Source organism: Oncorhynchus mykiss, chromosome 10, assembly GCF_013265735.2.
Source record: "Oncorhynchus mykiss isolate Arlee chromosome 10, USDA_OmykA_1.1, whole genome shotgun sequence".
Classification (NCBI taxonomy): domain Eukaryota; kingdom Metazoa; phylum Chordata; class Actinopteri; order Salmoniformes; family Salmonidae; genus Oncorhynchus; species Oncorhynchus mykiss.
The window spans coordinates 58,705,312-58,728,327 of NC_048574.1; the positions used below are offsets into that span (position 1 = coordinate 58,705,312).

Below are 23,016 nucleotides of genomic sequence, written 5' to 3' on the forward strand. Positions count from 1 at the left end.
CAACAACCACAGCGGTTCCCAAAACAACCACAGCTGCACCCACAACAACCACAGCTGTTCCCACAACAACCACAGCTGCTCCCACAATAACCACAGCTGCTCCCAAAACAACCACAGCGGTTCCCACAACAACCACAGCTGCGCCAACAACAACCCCAGATGTTCCAACAACAACCACATCTGCTCCAACAACAACCCCAGCTGCTCCAACAACAACCTCAGCTGTTCCCACAACAACCACAGCTGCTCCCACAACAACCACAGCTGCTCTCACAACAACCACAGCTGCTCCCACAACAACCACAGCTGTTCCAACAACAACCACAGAATCGCCCACAACAACCACAGTCGCTACTTCAAAAACCACAGCTGCTCCCACAACAACCACAGCTGCTCCCACAACAACCACAGCTGCTCCAACAACAACCCCAGATGTTCCAACAACAACCACATCTGCTCCAACAACAACCACAGCTTCTCCCACAACAACCATACAAGCTCCAACGACAACTACAATTCGGGCTACAACAATCACAGATACTCCAACAACAACAACAGCTGCTCCAACAACAACCCCAGATGTTCCAACAACAACCACATCTGCTCCAACAACAACCACAGAATCTCCCACAACAACCACAGCTGCTCCCACAACAACCACAGCTGCTCTCACAACAACCTCAGCTGCTACCACAACAACCACAGCTGTTTCCACACCAACCACAGCTGTTCCCACAACAACCACAGCTAATCCCACAACAACCACAGCTGCTCCCACAACAACCACAGCGGTTCCCACAACAACCACAGCTGCTCCAACAACAATCCCAGTTTTTCCCACAACAACCATACAAGCTCCAAAGACAACTACAATTGGGGCTACAACAAACACAGATACTCCAACGACAACCACAACTGCTCCAACATCAACCATAGCTTCTCCAACAGCAACCACAGCTGTTCCCACAACAACCACGGCTAGTCCGACAACAACCCCAGATGTTCCAACCACAACCACAACTCTTCCAACAACAACCACAGCTGCTCCCACAACAAACACAGATACATCCACAACAACCACAGCCATCCCATCAACACTCACTGCTGATCCCACAACAACCACAGCAGCTCCAACGACAACTACAATTGGGGCTACAACAACCACAGATACTCCAACAACAACCACAACTGCTCCCACATCAACCACAGCTTATCCAACAACAACCACAGCTGTTCCCACAACAACCACAGAATCTCCCAAAACAACCACAGTCGCTACTTCAAAAACCACAGCTGCTCCCACAACAACCAGAGCTGTTCCCACAACAACCACAGTGGTTCCCACAAGAACCACGGCTACTTCGACAACAACCCCTTATGTTCCAACCACAACCACAACTCTTCCAACAACAACCACAGCTGCTCCCACAACAAACACAGATACATCCACAACAACTACAGCCATCTCCTCAACACTCACTGCTGCTCCCACAACAACAACAGCAGCTCCAATGACAACTACAATTGGGGCTACAACAACGAAAGATACTCCAACAACAACCAAAACTTCTCCCACATCAACTACAGCTTTTCCAACAACAACCACAGCTGTTCCCACAACAACCACAACAACCACAGTCGCTACTTCAAAAACCACAGCTGCTCCAACAACAACCAGAGCTGTTCCCACAACAACCACAGCTGTTCCCACAACAACCACAGCTGCTCCCACAACAACCACAGCTGCTCCCACAACAACCACAGCGGTTCCCACAACAACCAGAGCTGCTCCAACAACAACGCCAGATGTTCCAACAACAACCACATCTGCTCCAACAAAAACCACAGCTTCTCCCACAACAACCATACAAGCTCCAACGACAACTAAAATTGGGGCTACAACAACCACAGATACTCAACAAACAACCACAACTGCTCCCACAACAACCACAGCGGTTCCCACAACAACCACAGCTGCTCCAACAACAACTCCAGATGTTCCAACAACAACCACATCTGCTGCAACAACAACCACAGCTTCTCCCACAACAACCATACAAGCTCCAACGTCAACTACAATTGGGGCAACAAAAACCACAGATACTCCAACAACAACCACAACAGCTCCCACATCAACCACACCTTCTCCTACAACAACCACATCTGCTCGCACAACAACCACATCCATCCCCACATCTGCTCCAACGACAACCACAACTGCTCCCACATCAACCATAGCTTCTCCAACAGCAACCACAGCTGTTCCCACAACAACCCCAGATGTTCCAACAACAACCACATCTGCTCCAAAAACAACCACAGCTTCTCCCACAACAACCACAGCTGCTCCAATAACAACCCCAGATGTTCCAACAACAACCACATCTGCTCCAACAACAACCACAGCTTCTCCCACAACAACCACAGCAGCTCCAACGACAACTACAATTGGGGCTACAGCAACTACAGATACTCCAACGACATCCAAAACTGCTCCCACATCAACTACAGCTCCTCCAACAACAACCACAGCTGTTCCCACAACAACCACAGAATCTCCCACAACAACCACAGTCGCTACTTCAAAAACCACAGCTGCTCCAACAACAACCACAGCTGTTCCCACAACAACCAGAGCTGCTCCACCAACAACGCCAGATGTTCCAACAACAACCACATCTGCTCCAACAAAAACCACAGCTTCTCCCACAACAACCATACAAGCTCCAACGACAACTAAAATTGGGGCTACAACAACCACAGATACTCAACAAACAACCACAACTGCTCCCACAACAACCACAGCGGTTCCCACAACAACCACATCTGCTGCAACAACAACCATAGCTTCTCCCACAACAACCATACAAGCTCCAACGACAACTACAATTGGGGCTACAACAACCACAGATACTCCAACAACAACCACAGCTGCTCCCACAACAAACACAGATACATCCACAACAACCACAGCCATCCCCTCAACACTCACTGCTGCTCCCACAACAACCACCGCAGCTCCAATGACAACTACAATTGGGGCTACAACAACCACATATACTCCAACAACAACCAAAACTGCTCCCACATCAACTACAGCTCCTCCAACAACAACCACAGCTGTTCCCACAACAACCACAGAATCTCCCACAACAACCACAGTCGCTACTTCAAAAACCACAACTGTTCCCACAACAACCACAGCTGTTCCCACAACAACCACAGCTGCTCCCACAACAACCACAGCTGCTCCCACAACAACCACAGCGGTTCCCACAACAACCACAGCTGTTCCAACAACAACCCCAGATGTTCCAACAACAACCACATCTGCTCCAACAACAACCACAGCTTCTCCCACAACAACCATACAAGCTCCAACGACAACTACAATTGGGGCTACAACAACCACAGATACTCCAAAAACAACCACAACTGCTCCCACAACAACCACAGCGGTTCCCACAACAACCACAGCTGCTCCAACAACAACCCCAGATGTTCCAACAACAACCACATCTGCTCCAAAAACAACCACAGCTTCTCCCACAACAACCACAGCTGCTCCAACAACAACCCCAGATGTTCCAACAACAACCCATTCTGCTCCAACAACAACCACAGCTTCTCCCACAACAACCACAGCAGCTCCAACGACATCTACAATTGGGGCTACAGCAACTACAGATACTCCAACGACAACCACAGCTGTTCCCACAACAACCACGGCTAGTCCGACAACAACCCCAGATGTTCCAACCACAACCACAACTCTTCCAACAACAACCACAGCTGCACCCACAACAAACACAGATACATCCACAACAACCACAGCCTTCCCCACAACACTCACATCTGCTCCCACAACAACCACAGCAGCTCCAACGATAACTACAATTGGGGATACAGCAACTATAGATACTCCAACGCCAACCGCAACTGCTCCCACATCAACCATAGCTTCTCCAACAACAACCACAGCTGTTCCCACAACAACCACAGCTGCTCCAACAACAACCCCAGATGTTTCAACAACAACCACATCTGCTCCAAAAACAACCACAGCTTCTCCCACAACAACCACAGCTGCCCCAACAACAACCCCAGATGTTCCAACAACAACCACATCTGCTCCAACAACAACCACAGCTTCTCCCACAACAACCACAGCAGCTCCAACGACAACTACAATTGGGGCTACAGCAACTACAGATACTCCAACAACAACCACAACTGCTCCCACATCAACTATAGCTTCTCCAACAACAACCACAGCTGTTCCCACAACAACCACGGCTAGTCCGACAACAACCCCAGATGTTCCAACCACAACCACAACTCTTCTAACAACAACCACAGCTGCACCCACAACAAACACAGATACATCCACAACAACCACAGCCTTCCCCACAACACTCACATCTGCTCCCACAACAACCACAGCAGCTCCAACGATAACTACAATTGGGGATACAGGAACTATAGATACTCCAACTCCAACCGCAACTGCTCCCACATCAACCATAGCTTCTCCAACAACAACAACAGCTGTTCCCACAACAACTACAGCTGCTCCCACAACAAACACAGCTTCTCCAACAACAACCACAGCTGCTCCCACAACTACTAAAGTTGGTCTCACAACAACCCCAGCTGCTCCAACAACAACCTCAGCTATTCCCACAACAACCACAGCTGCTCCCACAACAACCACAGAATCTCCCACAACAACCACAGTCGCTACTTCAAAAACCACAGCTGCTCCCACAGCAACCATAGCTGCTCTCACAACAACCACAACTTCTCTCACCACAACCACAGCTGTTCCAACAACAACCACAACTGCTCCAACAACAACCACAGCTGTTCTTTCAACCACAGCTGTTCCCACAGCAAGCACAGATTCTCCCACAACAACCACAGATGCTCCCACAACAACCACTGCTGCTCCAACAACAACCACAGCTGCTCCCACAACAACCACAGCTACTCTAACAACAACCACAGCTTTTCTGACCACATTTACAACTGGTTCTTCAACCACTACCACAACACCGGCCCCTCCACCACCAGAGGTTAAGTTGGAGTTCAAATTAGAGCAAAACTTCACAGCAGAGTTGAATAATGCATCTTCACCAGAGTTCCAAGCATTAGTAACCAGTGTGGCTACAGCGGTAAATTCTGTTTTACTTTCCACTCTTTTAATACTGTTCATCTTCATTTGTACAGTTTCTTAAAGGGGCATTTCATCCCCAAAATAAGTTTTCATATTTGTCATTATGTCAAACACATTCCCTCTAATTGTTTATGTCAATGTGTCAGTTCTAAAGACAAATTTCTAAATTTGCTTATATTACGCTTACAGCTGGACACAGTTTATCGAAACAAATATGGATCCAGTTTTAATCGCACAGAGGTTCTAGGTTTCAGGTACTTAGTTATTCTTTCGTTTTTATTTAGATTTTGGGCCATTATTGGAATACATTTTAAGATAGACATTGTATTCATCAATTAATTTAAAGATAAATCATTAAATTGTGTTAGTGTTCATATTTGTCATAGTATTTAAATATGAATTTGCTTTACTGATGGTATCATATTAATTGTTTTTCATTTTGTTGTATTCCAGTCAAGGTTCGGTTGTGGTAGATGCTAAGCTGATATTTAACAATGCCAGCTCAGTCCCTGAGTCCAGTGCAGTGGTTGCAACCTTGATAGAGATTGTCTCAAGCAACAGCTCTTATATCTCTCTCCCACTGAACACAACTTCTATCGTGGCAACAAGTACGAAACCTTAATATTCCAAATTCTGAACTCTAAATTACTTAGTATTTCCAAGCACTCTCTCTACCTCAAGTGTTTTAAAGACCAAGTTATCATACAGCTGCACTTCTTTATATGTCTGCATTTTACTTTCCTATGTTTGAGAATATTAAAGTAATTAGAGTTATCTGGTCTCTATATTACTTAACTGTTTAACATTCTAAGAATATTATAACAACTGAAACAAATTCCTATAAACGATTATTGATTGGACATCAAGTAATCTATTCTATCATGTCACGTCACAATAACATTCTGATCGTTAACAGTGATCAGATGTTGTCAAAGGTGTGTGCAACACTTAATGTTTATTTTTTCTTTAACATCACTACATCTTCTATTATACACACATAATGATATCTGATGATTTGCTGTCTTCCAGGAGTCGTTTCAACCTCAGCTACAACTACTACTTCTACTCCAGATCCTCCAATATCAACACCATATACGGTCATGAAAGCAACTTCAGCCCCCTCAAACAGGTCAACTACAAACATGGTTGTCAATGCAACATCGGATCCTGTGAACATGTCAACAACACACATAGTTCCCAATGGAACATCAGCGCCCATAAATGTGTTAACATCAGCCCAAAGTGCTGTCAATGTCACATCAGGACCTGTAACACAAAGCAATACAACTTCAACACTATCAACTACAACCCCATTGTTGTCAACTACCCCGATAGTCAACACAACAGCTCCTTCAACTACACCCATAGTCAACACAACAGCAACTCCAAATACCCCAGTAGTCAACACAACAGCTCCTCCAACTACCCCAGTAGTCAGTGCAACAACATCTCCAACTACCAATTTGACCGAAGTACTAACTACCCCATTACCAACTACGCCGGTAGCAACTACCCCAGTACCAACTATCCAAGTGCCAACTACAACGGCATCCCATGCAACAGAGGCGCCACTGACCAGCCCACAACTGTCACTGCAGTTCAGCCTGATATCTATCTTCACTATCTCTCTGAGCAACAGCAGGTCACCAGAGTTCCTGGCTTTGGCAAATCATGTGACTACACAGGTAACTTTCATTTAATTTAATACAGTGTCGTTAGTTGTTTGAAAGACGCATGATAAAATCAGAATCATGATCATCTCCATCATAATTCATCATATGGCATCTTGATTACCAGCCTTACATTGTTGAATTGTTATTATAATATAACTTAAAATTCTGTATACACTTTTTTTCAGCTGGATAATTTGTTCAAGGCTCAATTTGGAGCCAGATTCTTTCGAACTGTTGTCAATAGTTTCAGGTGGGTACATAATTATCATCTGAATGACTTTGAAACAGTGTGGATGATGGAGAAAAATAACATTTCAATAAGTATTGTTATTTTGTTTGCCTTGGGAGTGGATTGTTACTGAAGTAATGCTTGTAAAAGTTCTTAAAATTTTTCTCATATTATTTTCAGGTCAGGGTCAATTGTGGTGGATTCTACGTTGATATTCAACAACATCAGCTCAGCGCCTAACGATAGCCTGGTAGCACAAACGTTACAAACTGCCATTACTTCCAACACGTCTGGCCTGACCTTACCTATCAATTCATCCTCCATTGTGGTCACACGTAAGACAATTCATCAACACATCGCTTTACCTATTCTCACACACTCAAAACACTAGATGGCGCCGAAAGATAGGGCTGCTTCGCTTCTCGTTCTTAGGAGACTTTGCAGTGTTTAGTTTTTTTCTGTATTTTTTCTCACATTGTTAGCCCAGAGAATGTACGTGTTATTTATTACAGCTGGGAAGCACTATTAGATATCAGAGCGACGGTAACTCACCAGCACTACCAGCATACGACCAGCAATACGACTTTCCCCAAGCAGATCCTTTGTTTGCACCACCGAGGGCAATTGAACTGATTCCAGAGGCTGACCCAAAACAACGCCGGCAAAAAAGGGGTACTTGGAGAGTTCTTCTAGTCCAACTTAGAAGGCGCGCACATGACACACCTCTCCAGAGTATATTATTTGCTAATGTTCAGTCCCTGATGAATAACGTTGACGAGATTATGGCAAGGGTTTCTTTCCAAAGAGACATCAGGGATTGCAACATACTCTGTTTCACGGAAACATGGCTCTCTCGGGATATATTGTCGCAGTTGGTCCAGCAATCTGCATTATCAGTTCATTGCACCGACAGTAATAAACATCTCGCCGGGAAGAAGAAGGACGGGGATGTATGTTTGATGATTAACGACAAATTATGTAATTGTGATAACATACAGGAACTCAAGTCCTTTTGTTCACTCAACCTAACCTAGAATACCTCACAATCAAATGTATATTCCCCCTCAAGCTGATAACACGATGGCCCTCAAGGAAATTCACTGGACTTTATGCAAACTGGAAACCATATATCCTGAAGCTGCATTTATTTTAGCTGGAGATTTGTACGAAGCAAATTTGAGAAAAAGGCTGCCTAAATTCTATCAGCAATTTGACTGTAGTACTCATGCTGCTAAAACACTAGACCACTGTTGCTCCAACTTCTGGGATGCATACCAGTCGCTCCCCCGCCCTCCTTTCGGCAAACCTGACCACAACTCAATTTTTCTGCTCCCTTCCTATTGTCAGAAACTCAAACTGTTAGTACCCGTGCTGAGGACTATTCAACGCTGGTCTGACCAATTGCAATCCATGCTTCAAGACTGATTTGATCACGTGGATATGTTCCGGGTAGCTTCCGAGAATAATATGGACGAATTCACTGAAACAATAACTGAGTTTATCAGGAAGTGTATAGGAATTTTGTACCCACTGTGACTATTAAAACCAACCCTAACCAGAGACCGTGGATAGATGGCAGCATTCGTGCAAAACAGAAAACACGAACCACCGCATTTAAACATGGAAGGTGACTGGGAATATGGAAGAATACAAACAGAGTAGTCATTCCCTCCGACAAGCCAATCAAACAGGCAAAACGTCAGTATAGAGACAAAGCGGATTCACAATTCAACGGCTCAATACGTATGTGGCAGGGTCTACAGACAATCATGGACTACAAAAGGAAAACCAGAGGAAACAAAAGGAAAACCAGCCATGTTGCGGACACCGACATATTGCTTATTGGTTACTAACACAATGCAATAAATGGTCCCTAGTGGACTAAACCGATATGACGGCTTGGTAGACCATGGACAGGGGTGGGGACAGATAAAGAGTGGGAAAGACATAATGGGACCCACTACACACAGTTGATAACTAGGCTCATTGACATGATTATACTTTCACATGAACATCCGCTCATTTGAAAATAATTGCAATATATATATTCACGCCATATGTCTTGTTGTCTCTTTGACTAAATCTTCGGTCTCTCTGCTGGACAGTTGGTCGACAGAAATTCTCTGGCTGTGTCCACCAGAGATCAAAGTCTTTCATAGATGTAGCTCTGTTACAATGGATACGTCAGATGTACCAATGGTCGTTCTATAGGGAAATGTTCTCCAGAATATATCTTTCAGAGTACAATTCGGTCGTTTGATTGTGAAATGTTCTCCATTCGTCTTTGGTCGAGTTTCCTAGACTATTTCACATATACAGCTGCAGACTGTGAATGTGTGCATCTTTAGTTTTGTAGATTTCCTAACCATTCGCAACGTCCGGTTCAACACTGTCCGTCTGCTTGTTCTGTAGAGTAGTTGCCATTTCAACGTGGGGACTCCCGTCCCTGCGTTTTCTTGACTAATTGTACATTTTCTCATGAGTGGGTTTTATGCACTCGGGGGAAAAGGGGTGTTCCCTCCTTTTGTCGTAATGTCTGTGCTTACGTAGGCGTGGCCACTGGCTTGTTTAAGACTTCATATGAAAAACAATTCTCTAATTTAGAAGTCTAACATCACATTACATCTTCTCACAAATGGTTTCAAATTTAATCATGTCAGTTCCCCAAAATGTGGGTATGACCCTGACAACTGGGAAATACTGTATATACATTCAAAGATACAGTTATGTTATTATTCTGTCCTTCATGAGATCCCAAAACACAACTGATCAGGCACTTTATCTCATATGTTTATAAAAGTATTCTATAATATTCTACTGTATTTTTGTCTATGCCAATCTGATATTGCTCACCCATATATTTATATATTCTTAAATCCATTCGTTACTTAGATTTGTGTGTTTGCGGAATATGTTGTTAAATTGTTAGATATTGCTTGTTAGATATTGCTGCACTGTCGGAACCAGAAGCACAAGCATTTCGCTACACACGCAGTAAAATCTGCTAAACAAGTGTATGTGACCAATAAAATTGTTAATTTATTTTAATAATTGCAAAATGCATTGCATTGAATGTTGCATTTTTCAGGCGCTACTACAATGACTAATGCAACCACCTCAGCTGCAACAACTGCTGCTCCAACTGTAGATGTCACTACGACCTCTCCGGCAGTGGCCAAAACCACCACCACTGCTGTTCCGGCAGCAACCACCACCACCGCTGTTCCGGTAGCAACCACCACCACCGCTGTTCCGGCAGCAACCACCACCACCACTGGTCCGGCAGCAGCCACCATCACTGCTTTCGCACCAACTGACCCTCCTTCTTCTAGTGAAGGAACCCTGATTCTTCGGTTCAGTCTCAATGAGATATTCACCTCGGATCTTGCCAACCCGTCCTCTTCAGCATTCAAGGCTCTGGCTGGCAAAGTGGTCTCAGAGGTAAGTATCCAGAAGTCTTTTCATCAATACAAACCACACCAAAGAGACTGGATATGAGTTGGCATCCTATTGTTAGATAGAACCAAAGATTATTCAGTACAAAGTTATCGTACTCTGGGACCTCCCCGTTGAGAATAATGTCCAGACTTTTTTTTACGGTCTTCTTAGTGGACATGAACACTTGTGCCTGCCTAACAGCTGTTATGGGCAACACAGAGTACAATGTGCACAACATGGGAAATATTTACAGTTTTGCATGTCAGTAATCAAGTCATTAAGATATTAAACAACTTTTAAATGCAGAAATACAGCCACTGTGATGCATTTTGCATCATATGAAGCAAACGCAGCATCTTATGATGCAAAATGGATCATACCTGCTGTTTCTGTATTTTGAATGTTAAATATCTTCAAAACATTTTGGGGATTATTTCAACAATGGACTAATGAAACAAACACTAAAATACAGTTTTTGAGTGGCGTATTCCTAACTCTGAAATTTGAAGTTTGGAGCAACTTTGAAATTTGACGTTGTATTGCATGTCAGCATTCATGTATAGGATGACACATTTTCCTTTAATGGTTAAGGTTTTGGACAGGGTTAAAACAGTATGTTTAGGAATTCATTCCGAAAGGTTAAGTTAACGGTTAATGTTTGGGATAGAGTTGAAACAAAAACATAATAAACTAGTGTCTACAACTGGTACTGAACATGCAACCTTTGTATCCGTTGTTATGGGATTATGGGATTTCCCGATGTCTTTACGACATGGACAGGCATCCAATTTCAAGGTCAATCTTGAGCAGTCTGGGCTTTGTTCTATGACATCAAAGTGTTATTTATTATAATCCTCAATATCTAATTTTTCAGAACACATCAAGTCCTCTTGATTTACACCATTCCCCTCTCTCAGAAAAAAACAGCTAAAGTATCCCAATTAGCAGAAGAGTCTGGGGCACCTTTTTGTAGCGCTTGGTGTTTTGACTCTTTGAGTTCTGGCCCTGTTTTAATTTTTACGCAAATGCGGTTAAGCTTTGGTAATCATATTTTAATATTTCAATGCAGGTGAACAAGATTTTTTCTAGAACCCCAAGCTTCCTTCGTTCCATTGTCAACTCATTCAAGTAAGTATGAATTCTCATTACCGACTTAAATACTTTGATTATGACAGTGATGATAATGATTTCTGTGGGTTGTCCATTTTCTTTCCTAGGAGTGGATCTGTAGTTACCAACATGACCCTCGTGTTCAGTAACAAATCTTCGGTTCCCAGCGCATGCAGCTCACAGGCAACTTTCACCATCAGTTCCACCTCCCTGAACATCCTACCGGGCAGCGTCAATGTTGGTATGTATTAATTGTCACAATACAACTACACATATGTAAGAGCAAAGTCAACATTTGAACAGAAATATGAAAAGACAATCTACTTTCATCATTCACTGAACCATATCTTTATTTTTCCTACTTTTTCAGAGTCATCAGTCAATTCAGGAAGTGCTCCCCGACCCACTGCCTTCTGTCTGGCTTTCTTGCCTCTCACTTTGGCACTGCTAATGGTACAGTTGCTGGCTAACTAACAGCCTGTGTCATAGCTCCTATGGCATCTTTTTCACCAATGAACGGTTTTCCAGCTCTCATAGAGACAGCCTTATGATTAAGGACCTGCTTTGGCAGAAGAATGCACAATGGATTGTGCCTGTGTCAATTGGCAAAATATATATGTATTTCATGTACATTCCCCCAAGTACATACACAAACAAAACACACCTAATTGTACATTTTGATGTCAAGTAGGATATTTGTGACATTCCTTAAGAAATCATATAGTTTTTTTTTCTGCTTATGAATATTAAATGCATATACCTTTTCTTTCAAGTGACTGTATTTATACTTAACCATATAGGCTCTCAAAGACATGACTTATTTATTTGCATCTTGCACACAGCAGCTTCCACATGTTTTATCTGTTAGATTAATACGGAAAATAACTGAAAGATTAGAAAACCTTTCCTACAACATGTGACATCTAAATCCTATTGTATACTTTTTTTTATTGTGTTATTTGATCATAGTTGCATTTTTAATTATTAACTTATTGTAACTACTTTATATCATATATATAACTACTTTATATATAATTCACCAAGACCAAAAACCAAATACCTTTATGATAATTATATTTTGGGTCATGTAATTGGGTTGAAAAAAGCTTATTTTTCTCAAATGCTGTGCACAAATTTGTTTTCATCTCTGTTAGTGAGAATTTATCCTTTGCCAAGATAATCCACCCCCCATAATAGTTGTGGCATATGAACACTTCACATGTTGCATTTATACGTTTGTTCAGTATTTCTGTAAATCTATCTATTTATATTTCTATATGTCATTGAAATAAACTTTTTGAATGAAACATTAAATCTTGTTTTTTTTCTTTGAGAAAGTAGTGTTCCAATTTATACACGCAGTAGAAAATGGTCACTTGCACTCAACATTGAAAAATACCAGTTCATATTCTGAGCGATACCATCAATACGAATAATACCTCAAGTTAGTTTAAAAAATGTGCGAGGTGTTTTTGCAATATGGTCATTCAAATTATACAATACCTAATGCAACATATGGAGTACAAAACTATATGGGGATATCAACGACAGCAGGGGAAAGTGTGTAGATAGATCCATATATCCAAGATGGGAAAATGCAAAAGAAGAAATGAGAAGCACATAGTATCATACACCGCTCACACACTGCATGAGCACTATATAGCTTCTGAACACTAAAGATATAGATCTCTCTTATTCAAAACCAAAAACGCAATATATATATATATTTTGCAAACCTCCATCAAGCTTCTTAATTAATGCCATGAAATTGTCTCTTTTTAAGTTTCATTCTGTCCTTTAGTAGTATCAATCACTCCACAAAATAAGTTTCTTATATTGAAAATAAAGTTTAGTTTAGAAACGTTGTGTGCTTGTTTTTGTAGTATGAAAAGTAGATTTCTATATTATTACTAAGTAGCATAATATGTCCCTTCACAGGGGCTGGCCACTGATTGAGCAGTGCCCTAACCTTATGAGAACCCAAATCTCACATTTTAGAAGCTAAAATCACATTTCATCCCATCACGAATAATTTAATATTCAAACATTTAAATTGAAAAACAATTCCATGTGAATCCGATAACTCTGATGTGTAGACCTTCCACTGTAGAGTTTATGTCATCTTATCATTGATGAGAATGTCTCAGATGACAACCGAACTGTCATCATATTCATTAAGTACCACCGCATATGTTCAATTGGTCGGGTGACCAGAATATAATTAATTTCCCTCCACCTTCTGATGTTCCCAGAATCTCTATGTTAACCAAGGTGTTTGCAAATGTAACATCAGTAGGGTGAGAGAGGAAAAAGGGGGGAAGAGGTATTTATGACTGTCATAAACCTACCCCCAGGCCAACGTCATGACAATACTATCATGTACAGAATCTATTCATATAATATTGTAATTTAAAAGCTACAATCTGTAATTCAAACAACCTAAAAACGGAATCACCACCACTTTTTGGTTAACAGCTGAGCGATGGGATAAAGATATGAAATCACTGTCTAATTCATAGACAGAACTATGAAGACAAGGACCGACCATCCATGAGATCAGAATTATGCTAGAAAGCTATACAGTGTTTGTTTCCAAACTAAAACAAGCCTATTTGGGCGTTGTTGGGGTAAAACAGTTGGAGTGCGCTCATGAGGCATTTATAAGTTATATTCATCAGAACTCAATTAATAAAAAACTCTATTAATAAAATACTCTGATACTATATAGATAAATACAAACTCGATGTGCAAATCACTTTAAGGAAAGATGCATACGATCAAAGTGAAAAGTGATGACATGGACATGTGTAAAACAGGATTTATCGGTCTCGGTTCATTGAGTGCATTTTTAAGGGATAGTTCTGGAAGTTTCTGACAAGTCATATGACTTATGAGAAATGATTAAGTTGTCAGATAACACAACATGTGTGTTCCAAATGATCCAAGACGATAAAGCTAAGTCATGAAAAAACCCTAAAACAACTTTGATGAATACTTGCTCAAGTATTCAGTTAATCACTGGTTACATCAACTCACATTTCATTTTAGATATTGAATATAGATATAGATGTATATTGATAATAATATATATATTTTGATTATTGAGTATATTGATTATGATATAAATGCTTATGGACAATGCTGGTGTGATCAGACAAACTCAGAAGCCCCATGACAATAATTTCGAAGTCCCATGACAATAATTTAGAAGTTCCATGACAATAATTTAGAAGTCCCATGACAGTATTCTCAATGATGGAAGAAACAATGTTTATTTGACTCTATATTCATTAATCCTTTTCAATTAAATTATGTGGCCTGCAGTCAGCTGTAGGGCTGGCTCAGGGAAGAGGACGCCCCTGCCTTGCATAGTCCCATGGGAAATCTTAATTGGGCATGGGACACAAGCTAAGGCTTGATCACCCTTTAGCTGGCCACCTTTGATGAGGGTGTTTAGTGATTAAAGGCCGAAACACCCACTGAATCGAAGGCACACTACTGAGGATTTGTCCCAAAATTTACATCTTAACCCAGTCAAAGAAGTAAACCTCCCATGCCACTCTGTCAACATCATGGCAAATCTCATGTGAGTGCATACCATCTATTGGCACAATGGACAGTTTTTAACATCTCGTCCCGTGTTTTATGATTCTGATTATCTGGACCAGTCCAGTGACTGCTGTGAAAGGACAGCTGGCAACATAGGAAAGTCTGTGTGACAGCTTGGAGAGACAGCTGATCGGAGGGAATAGACCCCACTGGGGCTGTCATGGGCTAGCTACCCATGTTGGCAGTCTCCGATGCTGCTTCAGTATGTTGGAGACTCCCGCTAAGTGCTACTGAAAGTCAACAAAGGAACATACCCCTAGAGCCTGCGAGAGCTGGGACGCAAGATGTCTCAAAGACTGAACACACGGCTACGGACCCAGGAACGGAAACGACTACGAGTAGGAACACAGCACATGAGACAACCATAACAGCAGCAGGACACACACTTCAGGTGTGCAGCTGTGGTTGGGAGAGAGTAACATCGGCAAGGGGGTTAAGGATCCATCAAGGGAGGAAAAGGTGCTTGGGAGAGCAGAGACAGGGACCTCGCATTGACCAGTACTTCTTACGAAGCAGCCAGTCAAATCAGTCGAATGAAGCACAGCGACGGGACGCAAACCAAAGTTCGCAGAGCATCAGCACCCCTGTAACGGAGGAGGATAACACAAGCACAGAAATGCCAGTGGATGAACTCAGCCAACCACAGAGACCTCTAAAATAGAAAAAGATCAAAGGGCACAGACCGAGTGGGAAGTGGCCCAAAGCTGTTGAAAAGAGAGAGTGGGAAACAATCAACAATGACCTGACAAAAATCTTGGAACAACAGGTAGGAACAGCATAGAAAAAGCTTGAAAGGATGGGAGACATTATCTACCACTACGGAGAAGAGCGCTTTGGAGTAAACGAAAGGAGAAGTGGCAAGACACCACCAGCGCCACCCAAATCTAGGAGGCAGCAAGAGATCGAGATACTTGTCAGAGTGAGAAGGCAGCTGAGAAAGCAGTGGAAGAAGGCCTCTGATGAAGAGAGAGAAGGTCTCATGCTACTCCAAGCAGACATCAAATGTCGGCTGGCAACCTTGCGAAGAGCGGAAAACTTTAGGAAACTTTGTAGGAAGAAGGAACACTCAAGAACACGGTTCTATAAAAAAAACTTTAAGTTTGTCAAAGACCTCTTCACAAAGGAAAAGTGCGGAATCCTAAAAACTCCAAAGCCAGAACTGGAAGAACACCTGGAAAAGGTCCACCAGGACATGAAAAGGCATGAGCAGATAATCATCCCACATGACATCCCACCTATTCAACCACCAGAATTCAATCTGGACACTGACCCTCCAAAATGGAAGGAAGTAGAGAACGTTGTCCGACGAGCAAGAGCGGCCTCGGCTCCTGGGCCTAATGGAGTACCATACAAGCTCTACAAGAACGCCCTGGATGTTCTACGCTTTCTTTGGAGGCTCATGAGGATAGTGTGGCAGAAGGAAATAATACCAAAGGCATGGCGAAGGGCTGGTGGTGGGCTAATCCCGAAAGAGAAGGATGCGACAGACATCAGTCAATTCTGACCAATCTCCCTACTCAACGTCGAAGGGAAGATATTTTTCAGTTTAATAGCACAGAGGTTATCCACTTACCTGGAAAGGAACAAGTACATTGATATATCTGTACAGAAAGCAGGCATTCCTGCTTTCTCTGGTTGCCTGGAACATACCAGTATGATTTGGCACCAGCTCCAAACAGCTAAGAAGGACAAGAGAGACCTCTATGTCATCTTCCTCGACCTGGCCAATGCCTTTTGGCTCAGTTCCCCATGAACTCTTCTGGGAATCCTTCAACATTTTCCACGTACCAGAACCCCTCACTACACTGGTAACGGCCTAATTCCAAGACCTGCAATTGTGTTTCACAACACCTGACTTCACAACAACATGGCAGCGCTTGGAAGTAGGCATAATGGCAGGCTGTACAATTTCACCTCTGGCCTTCACTATGGCCATGGAAGTCATCATCAGGGCATCGAGATGGGTGGTCGGCGGTGAGAGAACTAAGGAAGGGCTCCGTCTCCCACCTATCCGAGCCTACATGGATGACATGACTACACTGACCACCACTGCAACATGCACCAGGCGGCTACTTGCAAAACTGCAGGATTACATCAGGATGAAAATCAAGCCAAGCAAATCTTGAAGCATCTCCATAGTCAAGGGACAGCTTAAAGATGTGAGGTTCTGCATTGGAGATGATCCGATACCAACAGTGTCTGAGCAACCCGTCAAGAGCCTGGGTAGATGGTACAACGAAAGCCTCCGGGATAAAGATCAAGTGCAGCAAGTAAGGCAGGACATCGGCGACGGTCTTGAGAACATCAACAAGACCCTGCCTGGGAAGCTCAAGCTTTGGTGCCTACAGTTTGGAATTCTCCCTCGGGTAATGTGGCCACTCACCGTCTGTGAGGTCCCAATAACAACAGTAGAGAAGATGGAGAAAACATTACCTCATACGTGAAGAAATGGCTAGGTGTCCCACGATGCCTGAGTAACATCGGCCTCTATGGCAAAGGGGTCCTTGAACTACCTCTTACAAGTCTAACGTAGGAGTACAAGTGCTCTAAAGTAAGACTTCAGATGACATTGAATGACTCCAAAGACCAGACCATTAGCAAGGCTGCACCTCCCCTACAAACTGGACGGAAATGGACATAATCCAAGGTTGTGCAGCAAGCAACATCAGCCCTGAGACACCAAGACATGGTGGGGAATATCCAGCATGGAAGACGAGGCTTTGGCCTGGCAGCAAGCAAACCAACGTTCCATAAGGCAACAACATCTGAACGCAGGAAGCTGGTGGTCGAGGAGGTGCGCAGACAGGAGGAGACTGCAAGAAGTGCAAAGGCTGTCTCTCTTGCTAAACAAGGACAATGGACGCGGTGGGAAGGCCTGGAGAGGAGAAAGATCAACTGGAGTGAGCTTTGGCAAATGGAGGCAAGCAACATCAGCTTCATCATAAGAGCTGTTTATGATGTGCTTCCATCAAAAAAAAACCTACATCAATGGTATGGCGAGGACCCGACCTGCCCCCTCTGCCCAGCTCCAGCGACTCTCAGGCATATAATGACAGGTTGCAAGACCAGCCTCTCACAAGGCCGCTACACCTGGAGGCACAATCAGGTCCTCAAGAGCCTGGCTGCAGCACTTGAGACCAAGAGGAGTGCAACCAATTCATTACCTCCAAAAACAAGCAATCCCGTCAAAACAACAACATTCAACCGGGAGGGATAGAAAAGGCCCAAGCATCCTCCTACGAAGCCAGAAACTGGACACCAAGCCATGGCCCGGGACTGGAAGATGCTTGTCGATATTGGCCAGCAACTCATTTTTCCACCTGAGATTGCTTCTACCAACCTTCTACCAACCAATGATACTCTGGTCCCCTTCACAAAAGGCTGTGTACATCATAGAGCTCACAGTCCCGTGGGAAAACTCTGTTGAAGAGGCCTACGAGCTTAAGAAACTGCGTTACACAGAGTTGGCAGCAGACGCAACTCAGCGTGGCTGGAATGCAAAAGTCTGGCCAGTTGAAGTGGGATGCAGAGGATTCGTGGCTTCTTCCACCATCAGGTTGCTGAAAGAACTTGGAATCCATGAACAGGCTCTGCGGCAGACCGTCAGAGCAGTTTCTCAAGCAGCTGAAAGAGGCAGCCAGTGGATCTGGATTAAACGGAAGGACCCTTGCTGGGCTATAACTTCATGACCCCCACCCCCACCTGAGAACCTAATTCAGATCCCTGATATTTTATACTCTATACAACTATTTGTCTAACTGAGTAAAGAAAAGATCAGTCTACATTATTTGTTGACATCAGTAGTGTCAGACCTTAAGTGTGTGCACACAACACTGGTGGTGTTTTCTCTACGGGTTCTATCTAATCTAACTCAACAGTACACCCCTTGTAGTTGCTCGTAGTTCTTTGCAGAGGCCTACTGTGCACTTGGAGGTGGAATTGTAGACACTTGAATGCTGAATCATTCTTTTAAAGCTTAATATCTAAAGATACAGTGCCTTGCGAAAGTATTCGGCCCCCTTGAACTTTGCGATCTTTTGCCACATTTCAGGCTTCAAACATAAAGATATAAAACTGTATTTTTTTGTGAAGAATCAACAACAAGTGGGACACAATCATGAAGTGGAACGACATTTATTGGATATTTCAAACTTTTTTAACAAATCAAAAACTGAAAAATTGGGCGTGCAAAATTATTCAGCCCCCTTAAGTTAATACTTTGTAGCGCCACCTTTTGCTGCGATTACAGCTGTAAGTCGCTTGGGGTATGTCTCTATCAGTTTTGCACATCGAGAGACTGACATTTTTTCCCATTCCTCCTTGCAAAACAGCTCGAGCTCAGTGAGGTTGGATGGAGAGCATTTGTGAACAGCAGTTTTCAGTTCTTTCCACAGATTCTCGATTGGATTCAGGTCTGGACTTTGACTTGGCCATTCTAACACCTGGATATGTTTATTTTTGAACCATTCCATTGCAGATTTTTCTTTATGTTTTGGATCATTGTCTTGTTGGAAGACAAATCTCCATCCCAGTCTCAGGTCTTTTGCAGACTCCATCAGGTTTTCTTCCAGAATGTTCCTGTATTTGGCTCAATTCATCTTCCCATCAATTTTAACCATCTTCCCTGTCCCTGCTGAAGAAAAGCAGGCCCAAACCATGATGCTGCCACCATCATGTTTGACAGTGGGGATGGTGTGTTCAGCTGTGTTGCTTTTACGCCAAACATTACGTTTTGCATTGTTGCCAAAAAGTTCAATTTTGGTTTCATCTGACCAGAGCACCTTCTTCCACATGTTTGGTGTGTCTCCCAGGTGGCTTGTGGCAAACTTTAAACGACACTTTTTATGGATATCTTTAAGAAATGGCTTTCTTCTTGCCACTCTTCCATAAAGGCCAGATTTGTGCAATATACGACTGATTGTTCTCCTATGGACAGAGTCTCCCACCTCAGCTGTAGATCTCTGCAGTTCATCCAGAGTGATCATGGGCCTCTTGGCTGCATCTCTCATCAGTCTTCTCCTTGTATGAGCTGAAAGTTTAGATGGACGGCCAGGTCTTGGTAGATTTGCAGTGGTCTGATACTCCTTCAATTTCAATATTATCGCTTGCACAGTGCTCCTTGGGATGTTTAAAGCTTGTGAAATCTTTTTGTATCCAAATCCGGCTTTAAACTTCTTCACAACTGTATCTCGGACCTGCCTGGTGTGTTCCTTGTTCTTCATGATGCTCTCTGCGCTTTTAACGGACCTCTGAGACTATCACAGTGCAGGTGCATTTATATGAAGACTTGATTACACACAGGTGGATTGTATTTATCATCATTAGTCATTTAGGTCAACATTGGATCATTCAGAGATCCTCACTGAACTTCTGGAGAGAGTTTGCTGCACTGAAAGTAAAGGGGCTGAATAATTTTGCACGCCCAATTTTTCAGTTTTTGATTTGTTAAAAAAGTTTGAAATATCCAATAAATGTCGTTCCACTTCATGATTGTGTCCCACTTGTTGTTGATTCTTCACAAAAAAATACAGTTTAATATCTTTATGTTTGAAGCCTGAAATGTGGCAAAAGGTCGCAAAGTTCAAGGGAGCCGAATACTTTCGCAAGGTACTGTATAAGAACTCGCTGTTTGTTATCTACGCATAATCACTTCACCCCTAACCTACATGTACAAATGACCTCAACTAACCTGTGCCCCCGCACATTGATTCGGCACCGGCACCCCCTGTATATAGCCTTGTGATTGTTATTTTATTGTATTTTTTTTAATGATTTTTTATCTAAGTTTATTTGATAATTTTTTTCTTAACTCTTTCTTGAACTGTGCTGTTAAGGGCTTGTAAGTAAGCATTTCACGGTAAGGTCTACATATTGTATTCGGCGCATGTGACAATTAAAGTATGTATTTATGTATTCTAATACAAACCTAGTAATCTGACCGATCCTCTCAGTACATGAGCTCTTTTGAATGACACCCATGTGTTGCCCTGAAGTCACAAAGTGCACATTCCCCAACAAACCTCCCACTGAGTGACAGAAAGACCAGGTTAGGTAGGGGACAGAAAGGGACAGAGAGGACCCAAAAACAAAAGCAGTCACTCCTCACAGGTGGCAGTCAATAGACACTTGAGTCCAAAATTAGATTCATTTTCATTTACCTGCACATTCTTGTCAAATGCCTCAACACCTAAACAGCAATAAAAACGAATGAAAGGTAAGCATAAATACCATATTTATGCTTACTTTTTCATGTATACTGTACATGGAGATGTATTGGTCATGGAAATGTGGTTAAAAGTCATGGAGAAGTCATATAAAAGTAATGAAATTCCATCTCTCAAAATGTGTATGAATCCTGATTTATGTGCTGTCTTTACTTATATTTTCAGAGAAAGTAATGCTTCTGCACCCAGAGGTGGAGACCTTGAGGGAGTCTTGCTGCCAGAGTGACACATTTTCAACCCCACCAGAAATGCTTGTTTTATACATCGTATTTGTAAAATACAGAATTTCAATTGCTTTTATTGGTTTAAATGTAACTTATTTATTTTGTTACAGTTACCACAGAACAAGTAGTTCACCAAAAAGTACCAGTCAAAACAGCTGTGGTGAAGCTAAGAATACATGATAAACACATGCCGAAGGTATTCAGATCCCTTGACCCTTTCCACATTTTGTCACGCTGAAAAGTTCTAGAATTTATAAAAAAAATATAATCAACAGCAATCTACACACAATACCACATCATGACGAAGCAAAAACAAGTTTTTAGACATTTTTGCAAATGTATTAAATATAAAAAACAGAAATGCCTTATTTACAAAAGTATTCAGACCCTTTGCTATGAGATCCGAATTTGAGTTCAGATGCATCCTGTTTCCATTGATCATCCTTGAGATGTTTCTACAACTTGGAGTCCACCTGTAGAAAATTAAATTGATTGGACATGATTTGGAAAGGCACACACCTGTCTATATAAGGTCCCACAGTTGACAGTCCATGTCAGAGCAAAAACCAAGCCATGAGGTCACAGAAATTGTCCTTGGAGCTCCGAGACACGATTGTGTCAAAGCACAGATCTGGGGAAGGGTACGAAAACATTTCTGCAGCATTGAAGATCCGCAAAAACACAGTGGCCTCCATCTTTCTTAAATGGAAGAAGTTTGGAACCCCCGAGATTTCCTAAAGCTGGCCACCCAGCCAAACTGAGCAATCGGGGGAGAAGGGCCTTGGTCAGAGAGGTGACCAAGAAACCAATGGTCACTCTGACAGAGCTCTAGTGTTCCTCTGTGCAGATGGGAGAACCTACCAAAAGGACAACCATCTCTGCAACACTCCACCAATCAGGCCTTTAAGGTAGATGGGCCAGACGGAAGCCACTAAACGCACATGACAACTCAGTTGGAGTTTGCCAAAAGGCACCTAAAGGACTCTCAGACCATGAGACACACGAGTCTCTGGTCTGATGTTGATTATGACGTTAGCTAATACGGTGACAAAAAATATTTTTGGTCTGGTCACAGACAGCTGATATGTTGTCCTCTGAAGTCCACAAGGGAAAAGCTGAGAGGAGGAGAGCAAGTAGATGCGAGACTTATACAAAATGATCATTATGTTTTTATGTGGCTGCTATGAAAGTGAACTGTGTTTGTTAGTGATCAGGTGTGTTTTCATTCCGCCGATTATGTGGGAAAAGTTTTCTTAAATGGAAGCAAATGGAATGAAATGGGGATAAACATTCCTGAATTTGTCCAATAGAAACTCTCGTTTGCAACGGTTGG

General features: G+C 42.6%; 1 protein-coding gene across 2 annotated transcripts in view; it reads left to right on the forward strand.

Annotated features, from left to right (window-relative positions):
• LOC110533164 (mucin-5AC-like) overlaps positions 1-12,918 on the forward strand; it is a 16,837-nt gene extending 3,919 nt beyond the window's left edge. The window contains exons 1-10 of one of the 2 annotated variants that reach the window (XM_036933479.1): positions 4,766-5,174; positions 5,366-5,430; positions 5,630-5,784; positions 6,206-6,861; positions 7,035-7,099; positions 7,259-7,413; positions 10,167-10,519; positions 11,586-11,644; positions 11,734-11,867; positions 11,997-12,918. In XM_036933479.1, coding sequence (XP_036789374.1) covers positions 6,277-6,861; positions 7,035-7,099; positions 7,259-7,413; positions 10,167-10,519; positions 11,586-11,644; positions 11,734-11,867; positions 11,997-12,100 — 1,455 coding nt within the window. In that variant the 5' untranslated portion in view covers positions 4,766-5,174; positions 5,366-5,430; positions 5,630-5,784; positions 6,206-6,276 and the 3' untranslated portion in view covers positions 12,101-12,918. Of the gene's footprint in view, positions 1-4,765; positions 5,175-5,365; positions 5,431-5,629; positions 5,785-6,205; positions 6,862-7,034; positions 7,100-7,258; positions 7,414-10,166; positions 10,520-11,585; positions 11,645-11,733; positions 11,868-11,996 lie in introns of those variants that run through there. The other variant, XM_036933480.1, reaches the window with a different exon arrangement.
• The last annotated feature ends 10,098 nt before the right edge of the window (positions 12,919-23,016 follow it).